We start from the raw sequence: 9,644 nt of genomic DNA on the forward strand, positions 1-9,644 counted from the left end.
TCTCGTGATTCACTCTGGTTTTACTTGATAATTTTCTATACCAGGTTAATCATTCACACTATTTTAATATAAGTTTTAGAATCTATAAATTGACAAGAGAGGTTATGCAGTAATCTAGTCTTCAGGCATGCACCATGTCGCATGCATAATCAATACATTGAAAAATATACATTCATCTTAATTAATTCTGAAACTGTCTTTGACATAAGAAATTCTCTGAAATCTCTTTCCTCGGCTGAAGTTTTTGCATCCAAGCAATTTGGAAGCTTACTTTTGAAAAGGCCCCTCTCACCATTTTATGGGAACAAAACGTGTAAACTATTCATTCAAGATTTCATTTAGCCACCATTAATATTACTCAGATTCTCTGCCTATAAATTGTATACATCTAGCAACGTGCTCAAGAAAATAAATGGGTGCTTTAATCTCACCAGTAAGAAGATAAGTTAGTCAAATAATCTTACGTGGTTCTTTAATAGGCCATACCTTAAATAATAATCAATTAGTTTGAGCATGTGCAATATTCTGACCAGCTTTCCAAGAAATTTAGGCAAATAGAAACAAACCATGTTCTGCAGGAATTGAGTTCACACCGATGATGCTGATGAACCATGTAAAATGACAAAGGTTAGGCTGGTGAACACGTGTGTAGAACAATACTTCATTGTGAGACTTATTTGCAACCAATCATTTCCTTTGCCAAAGAAACAGAAAGCAGTCACAAGTTGACGCTGTCTGTAGTGAGTAAAGTAAGCAAAAATACGATTTCATTACTTTCAGTATTTGCTATACAGTTTTTGAAAAGCAAAAAAAGGTAAAAATAAGTTGAATAGTATTCAATGTGAGAAGAGAAAATGTAATACATAATGAAGCATCAGCATTAAAATATGGGACTAATGAGTGCGATTGACTGAATGGAATTTAAAAATCTGAGTCAATCACTCAGTTTTTTCCCTTTTGGAAACCAATACTCTTAGACCACCAGCCATGTGTGCCGTGAGCAGTGGCACGAAAATAGGCCTCTGTGGAGCAACAATTGTAAACTTGAATCGGCTAAGAATTGAAGCCACCACATACTTCATTTGAATGAAGGCCATTTCTTTGCCAAGACACACCCTTGGACCAGCCTGAAAAACTGGAAACAAGAAAGGAGAAACTTCGTTCAACATTATTCCCTCACTGTTTCCAGGTTCCAGAAACCATCGATCTGGTCTAAATTCAAAGCAGTCCTTCCCCCACAAGGCTTCCATTCTCCCCATTCCATAGGGAAAATATGTGACCCTATCTCCTGCCTTCACCAAAGTGCCATCCGGCAACACATCATCACCACTGGCATGCTTGGAGTCCCATGCCACTGGGGGATACAACCTCATGGACTCGCACAAACATGCCTTCAAGAAACTCAAATTCTTCACCGATTCGTAATCCAACACCCCTTTTGCCTCTTCCACTATCTGCTTCTCCATGTGGGAATAATGTGACAGTATCCAGAAGAACCACGTCATAGCTGCTGAAGTAGTGTCCCTCCCTGCCATAATGAAACTTATCACCATGTCTTTGATCAACTCCTCCTCATGACCTGCACATAAAAGCCTTGACAAGAGATCTTCAACAACACCATTTTCCTCACTCTCCTCTCTCTTCTCCTTCCTCTCCCGAATCACTCTCATCACATGCCTCTCAACCTCCCCAACAGCTTTTCTAAGCAATCCTTCAGATCCAGCACCAAGCCATCTCTTCACCCTCCAGATCATGAACAAAGGTGCTGCCCCACGCCTCGCAGACACCTCTGCAGCCACATCAAAAGCCCTTGCGAGGGAACAGGTAGGGACAGAAGGGTCCAAGCAGCACCTATTAGTCCCCAGTGTGAACTTGCAGATCACATTGAACGAGAACCTCCCTAGCAACTCCTGCAAGTCAACCACCTTGTTCTCATCGGACAGCGCCTCAAGCACCGGCAAAAGCCTCTCACACACTTCCCTCTCCAACGTGTGCATGACAAACTCCCTCAGGGACTTGGTAGAGAACTCATGGCTCACAAATCTGCGCTGTGTAAGCCACAGCTCTCCGTCCACGTTGAAAATCCCTTGCCCAAGGAAATCTCCAAGGATCTCCGTGAAGGGCTTGCCTTTGGGGAAGTTGTTGAAGTTTGTCTTGAGTATGTACTCAACATTTTGTGGGTTTGCAGTGACAATGGTTCTACGTGCACCAAGCCTTTGAACCACTATGGTGTTGCTCGGGGACTCACCAAGTAACTCAGTGTACCAATCTAGCAAACGGTGCTTGTTCTTGTAGAAGGATATCAGACATCCGATGAGGGGATACGTAGCCGGACCCGTGCCGGAGAATTTATTCCGTCGCCGGAATTCTACCAGTGCGGTGTAGAAAAGGATGAGGAGGAAGAAGAAGGAGAGGAGGGGCTCCAAGGAAAGGAGAATCATGAATGCTCCCATATTACCATCAGAATATATGGAGAGCACTCTTAAACATGATATGAGTTGACTCTTATATGCCATTTAAATTTAAATTATGTGCATTATGATAATTATTTATTAATTATGTTCCCTTTATTTGAGTGAGAGAAAAAATATATTTGTGAGTCCTTACATAAATACTTCCTCCAATATTCTTAGTTTTTACTATCCTATTTTCAAAGATTTTTGTTTCATTTAACTATCATTTTCAAATCTTAATACAACATCAATATTCTTTTTAATTGTACTCTTACCCATTTATTTAAGAAAACCTATTGTCTTTTTTTTTTCAAAAAATTAGTAAATAGCACCTAAAAAAAATACAAAAGATATTTACATATCAAATATTTAGAGCTCCAATAGTAAGGATTTCATTTATATTTATTTAAATATAAAAATCAAGACGCTTACACGTTGTTTGTTTACCTTATTATAATAGGAATTTATTACTTTAAATAATTTTTTTGTAAAAACGAGTGAGATATTGTAAATCAGGAACACATGTGTAAGTTGCGAACATTTTCACTAATAATTATTATAAATACTCTTTTTAATCTGGTTTCCCTCTTTATTTATATCTCTCTTTCTGTCATAACGGTTGTTATGTGTATCACTTTGTCATTTTACTTTTTTTCCCTCACCTGAACCTGCTCGTATAGTGCATTCTTCTATTAATTTAGAACATATGTAGCCACTAAAAACAAAACATAAAAGTTGAAGTCCGTACATATACATGCCAAGTCAAATATGGCAAACGTGGAAAATAAATTAATGCTAGGTCAGTGCTCCTTGGCTATTTTTTTTTTATTTTTATTTCACAACGACCAAAAAATAATAATTATAATAATTATGTTTTTAACATTGGTTTTTGGTATATAGTTCTTTCATCACTGTATTTATTAAATTATTGACTTGCTTTTACGGAAATGCAACGTGCACTTAGTGGATGGAAAACTCACATGATGGCCATTTGAGTGAAAATAAGAAGTTTAACAACAAAAGAGACCATGAAAAGTAAAAAAAAAAAAAAATCCAACAAAAAGGAGAGTGGGCAAATGGACAAGTTCCAAGAGATGACTTTCTGACTGATGCCTTTCCTTTTATATCCCAATAGACGAGGTCTTTATCTGAAAAGGGAGATAAAAAGAAATAAATCTTCAACATATATGAAGAGTGTTAAAAGAACGGTCAAAAATAAATTTTGCCTTTTTATAGTTAGATTTTTATTTATTTGTTATCAATTACACATCGGTTTACACATTTGTAATTTGCAACTTTTAACTTTATTGTGTTGATGAAAAAGTGTTGTCATCCCTAAAAAAGAAAATAGATTCTAAAACAAAATTTGAATTGATTTTCATTCTTCATAGTGAAATTTGATAACATAGGAAAAGTAATTCTGAACTATCCATAAAACTCATACAAAAAGAACTTCAAGAGAAATTATGAAAATTTAAAGAGTCTATGACATGGACAATAAGTCAAAAAATGTAAAAACAAATATATTCAAACTCATAATGATACAAGAACATGAAAGACCTCAAAACATGAAGATCATAACTTATAGTTACATTCGTTGGGAAAACATTTGTTGCTCGACAAACATTTCTGCGAATTGTATTGTCGCTAGGCGACTTGGCTCATTAAGTGAAAGCTCACTAGATGAATTTGCGATAAGACACATTTTTAAATTCTATTTTTATTTTCTTAAGTTGATTGTTTATGATTTCAAGGAATTTTTTAAAAAAATATGTTTTTTGTATTTTATAAAAAAATTTAAATGATATAAATAATTTTGTATTATCTAATTAGCTAATCTAAATGAATTTAAGGAGGTGATAAAATTTGACGATATTCAGTATTTTTGTTTTTTTAACATAGTAAAAGTCTATCGTATTCTACTGAACTAAATAAAATATAATTGTTCCAGTACACCTAATACTCTCACACCGCTTAAAAGTCAAAATTCAGGAAGTTTATATACTCCTTCTTCTTATAATCCTTCAAGACGTTTTATAAGGACAAAATAACGAAATCCTAGAGTCCAAAGTAGACAATATCTTAAATGTGATGATAAACTCTAATATTGTTGTTGGATTTCTCGTCGAAACTATTGAATTTTGATGGATTTCATTTAATTTTTCACAAGATTTTCTGCTTCTTCTTCTTCTTTATCTTGTTATACTTTGTGTAACGTCCCATTTAATTAATAGTCCTAATTAAAAGAGGCGTCACACTGAATAATATAATAGCATACTCCTGGAGTATAAACCTCACTCCATACAGTTGTTCAAAGGTAAACAGAAGAGAAACTAGGCACACCACGATGCAATAACAAAGTATAATAGCGTAGTGACAATATCCCAAAAGATAAGCATAAAGGCCAAACAATACAGGGGCCATAGCCCTAAAAGAAGAACCCAAAAGCGGAAGCCATTCCAAAGACTAAGCAACAAAATCATCGTCTCCCTGTTGACCACGGGTGTTTCTCACATCTGCTCACATCAACAAGTTGATGATCATCGCAAAAAGAGAAAACCACATAACAGAACATACAACAAACAAAAGGGTAAACTAGAGTAGAAAACAGTTTGTCATACAGTTACACACAAATTCACAGTTCATGATGCATATGCCAACCAATCATGTTATGACTTTTCAAACAATACACTAAGACTCAGACACGACTCATCCAGATACATATAATTAGTCGGATTTAGCGGATGCTTGCACTTGTCGTGGATTTTCCTACTCTACCGAGCTGCTCTCCCCCGAGCTAAGTGTTACAATGTCTCCACCCCCACACACAAGGTTAGCCCTTAATGGGTTTCAGGCCTCCTACTACTCTCACCACAAGAGTTAGTCCGCTCTATGTGAGACTAACTGACTTTTTAGAGTGCTAGGATGCAACATTACCTTGAATCCTTACTAAATTATATAGATGGGGCACCACCATGAACTCCCACTAACATGGGTCATGGAATTATGTCCCGACCAATTGAGGCACCACCATGAAGTCTCACCTAGAGACTCATGGAATTACGTCATAACCAAACCAAAACCATGGTCCCAACCATCAATGTACATCATTGCTCATACCAAATTCATGACCACATATATATCCAACCTTTCATGTATAGTCCATATCAAGATCATGCCAAACTCACAATTCACCACATAAAAACCTTCCTTAATCATGCATATTCACCCATATCATACTATAACATAACGATTCAATCAAGCATATATCAAACACTCAAGATCAGGGAAGAAACAGAAAAAAACACACATTCTCGCCCAATCCTCGCTCAGGCGGAAGAGACTCGCTCAAGCGAGAGGTTTCCATCGCTCAGGCGAGCTCCCTTCGCCTAGGCGAGAGCTCGAAAAGAGGGAACAATAGCCTTCGTGTCCTCTCGCTTAGTCGAGCCCTTCTCGCCTGAGCGAGATGGACTCTCGCTCAAAATAGAGGCATGTCGCCTGAGCGACAGTTCGCACAGGTTATAGGGAAAAGGCTCTGGTACTCTCACTTGAGTGAGACTGACTCGCTTGGGCGAGATTATCAGAGTTCTCCACTGTTCTCGCGTGCACAGATAACCATCTCAACCAAATCAATATATTTTAAACAGTCTCATGTAACGATAACAACAACTAATCATCTCAAGCCAAGAAACAAAATCAAAACCACCATAGAAATCAAAATAAACATTGAAACCTAGCTTCCCTTACCTAAAAAGGTTGAGCAAGGACTTCAACACCAACTGCGGAGCACAAAAGCTCAAGGAACAGATTTAGGAGGCGGAGCAGGAATGGGCTTGAGTGAACTTGACGGAGGCTAGGAATCAAACCCTAGCAGAGCATAGTTTCGGAAGAGAAGAGAAGAGCAGAGAAGAGAAGAGAAGAGCAAAAGGACTATTTTTTGAAAGTGAGAAAAAAGTAGGGTTAGGGTAGTTTAGGGTCCTTGGTCCCCTTTGGGCCAGTCCTAGGCCCAACTGCTTGGGGCAGCTCCTTTTAAAATAAGGGCAAAAAATATTGGGCCTTACACTTTGTATCTACCACATATAACCCATTCCTTCTTTATTGAAGGCGGTAAAGAAATTTGTATGCAGTCGTGTTAAGTTTCTCAAGCACAAACTCTTGGTCAAACCAATATATAAATATTTATATTTTCAACATTATAAACTAGGACCATAGTTTTAAACTTAAACACAACCCAAAATCTAAAATGAAATGCATAATAAAAACGCTAGTACAGGAATATAGGAAGACATGAAGTTAACACGAATTTACTATTAAGATGTAAGCAAATTTTCTTTGTCCAAACTTTGAATTTTTTTTTCTTTAAATTTTTTATTTTTCACTCTTTTTCCTAAAATTGATGGATTTTTTTTATAAACCTATAACATTCTTTCATATCCTTTAAATTCTAACCTCATAAATTTATAACCATCTCAACTGAAAAAAAAATTCTAAAACACTCTTTAAAGAAAAATAAAAAAAAATTAATTTCTTCATAAGTTGGAACAAACTTATATATGAAAAAATGATTTTTTTTTTGGAAATGAAAAACTAATTCAATCCAAAAAAATCAACTTGCAAGGTGAGGTTTGCACCCAATTATATATTGTAAATTGCCCTTATCTTTAGTCGATGTGGGACTTCCAACACACCCCTTTTGCCAAGGTATATATATTTCATGTGTGGGAGTGGTTTGAAAGTGGGTCGATAGCGAGTAGAACAATAAACCCAACATAACATCGAATTTTCATAAGTCATTTTCCCATTATCTTTTAAACATGGCAAGACTTCTTATACCAAAACTTTCTAAGATATCAAACAAGTAAGCTTTATTTGTTAAGAAGTGGACTTTAAGCCTAATTCAACCCACAAAACCAACTTGTAAGGTGAGATTTGCACCCAATTATATATTGTAAATTGCCCTTATCTTTAGTTGATGTGGAACTTCCAACACACCCCTCATGTCAAGGTAGTGGGCAGACAGCGAGTAGAACAATAAACCCAATATAACATCAAATTTTGCTAGAATAGGCTCTAAACCACAACTTTCATACCATGTTAAGAAATGAACTTTAAGCTTAACTCAACCCCACAAAACAGGCTTGTAAGGACCTAGTAATTGGGTATTTATAAAACTATAGAAGGTTTATTAAAATCAAATATGTATATATTTATTAATAAAAGGCTAAACTATAATTCAGTTTTGATTATATAGTGTTTAGATTAGAAATATTGTTCATCTCTCCAGAAACCTTTCCCTATATCTTCTTTGGCTTTTCTCTAAGCTTCTTCACCCATCTTTCATATATTTTGCAATTAGATACCATCCATCTGATTAAAATCTCAATTAGAGTAAGTTCTTCCTTTAACCCTTTTTTAAACGATTATTCTACTTTGCCCATGCATGTGAGCTTGGCAAGCTGCATGCAATTCCATCTTCTTCTATTTGGTCCTTTGTGTGTTTGTAATTCTTGTAGTAAGGTCAGATCATTGATCTGAGGTTATTCTTGTGTAGATAGAATCACTAGACGAGTGAGCTATGAAGGAAAAAATAGCGCTATAGGTGTCCAATCTCAAGGTAAGGGAGCTAGAAATTTTGCACAAAATTGTATTATAATGGGATTTGAAGTGTAGGATTAAAAAAAGTTGCATTGTTAGGCTTACTAGATCAAATAAATTGTTTAATTTTGGCCTGAAAAATGTATGGTTCCACTAAGTGATGAAATGTGTGAATTAATTGTATAATTTCATGAATTTGCATGTGTTGTGATTTCTCTATATTGTGATACTCTAAAGGTTTTGTTGAAAATGAGATGATTTGGGCTATAAATTTATATTTTATTATAAAATGAGTAGAAACAATTGGACAAATCAATTAGAGTGTCTTAACGTAGAAAATCAGGTTGTATGTTTCTTCTGATATAGTTGATAGCACTATCGTTGACGCAATCAAATTAATATTACTAAATTATAACAACATCAATATTGCTAAGATAGTAGCCAAAAATATTAGTATAGGTAAGATAACCCAAAGTCGTCTCCCAACGAACACGAAATTGATTCCTAACAAATTAGTTCTTATAAAAGTATACAAAAAAGTTAGTCAAACACAATAAAAATAATACAAGAAAATAAAGATAAATAAAAGTTTAAATCACATAATAATTAATGATAGAAATAAATGAAATTGAAAAGATAAAAAAATATAAAAACAATTATAAAGAAAATATACTCTTTCAAAACAAGATTCATCACTGGTGTAACATTCCATTTTAGTAGCTTACAACTAATAAAATATAACACTTCATCATAGTATTCAAAACAAGTAATCCAATTAATAAAGTATATTAATACAGTCTTACAAAAGATAGGACTATAAAATTATATCATTTATAAACTCAAACTAAACCAACAAGCTCTATATAAAAACTAACCACTACTAAAGCTCCCTGAGACCTTCCACTACTCTTACTGATAGCTCCTCATCTTTCAAAGGTGCCATTAAATCTATAACTTCATTTGCTCACACTGAATAGGTGATCATCGCATAAGAAAGTGATAAACAACATAGGAAAACACAAGGCATAAAAAAGGGTAAGCTAGTGATCAACTCAAGAAATGTGGCACTCCACGGTGAAAATTATTGCTCACTGCCACATCAGATTGTAGCAAAGGCATTTTATATTTTTGAGTGATCTTAGACATGATTAGTTTCTCAAATTGGTACTCCTCCCTTAGTACCTTGGTTCAAAACAGTTTTAGCAGAAAAAAGGGAGTACCAATTCGTACAATTGATTAGATTCCAAATCTCCCTAGTCAACAACAAATCAACCAGATCATTCAAACATCAATTTACATCTTTAACATACCAATTTACATAAGAACATACTCACCAAACATATTAATAAAAAATGATCAAATTTCATCCCTAACATTCAAGAGAGTAGAAACCTACATTTCACCAAAATTGGTAAACTCATACAATCATAAATTTGAAACTAGTTCCCCTTACCTGTTTTCCAGCTTAAACAACTCTATAAAAACCAAAATGCTTCTAACTCCACAGGATACTCTATCTACACATATAAACATCACAAAAACAATCAGAACATACCGTTATGATCACTAATCAATAGAAACTCATATAAAAGATTA

The 9,644-nt window shown here is 34.9% G+C and overlaps 1 protein-coding gene across 1 annotated transcript; it reads right to left on the minus strand.

Annotated features, from left to right (window-relative positions):
* Positions 1 to 840: 840 nt before the first annotated feature.
* LOC114180532 (cytochrome P450 94B3-like) lies at positions 841 to 2,561 on the minus strand. Its single transcript, XM_028066846.1, has one exon. The coding sequence runs from the start codon at positions 2,514 to 2,516 to the stop codon at positions 939 to 941; it is 1,578 nt and encodes a 525-aa protein (XP_027922647.1). The 5' UTR covers positions 2,517 to 2,561; the 3' UTR covers positions 841 to 938.
* Positions 2,562 to 9,644: the final 7,083 nt, after the last annotated feature.

Source organism: Vigna unguiculata, chromosome 1 (genome assembly GCF_004118075.2).
Source record: "Vigna unguiculata cultivar IT97K-499-35 chromosome 1, ASM411807v1, whole genome shotgun sequence".
Classification (NCBI taxonomy): Eukaryota; Viridiplantae; Streptophyta; class Magnoliopsida; order Fabales; family Fabaceae; genus Vigna; species Vigna unguiculata.

Coding starts and splice junctions, on each gene's coding strand:
- LOC114180532 (XM_028066846.1), bottom strand. CDS start 2,516: ATGGCATATAAGAGTCAACTCATATCATGTTTAAGAGTGCTCTCCATA.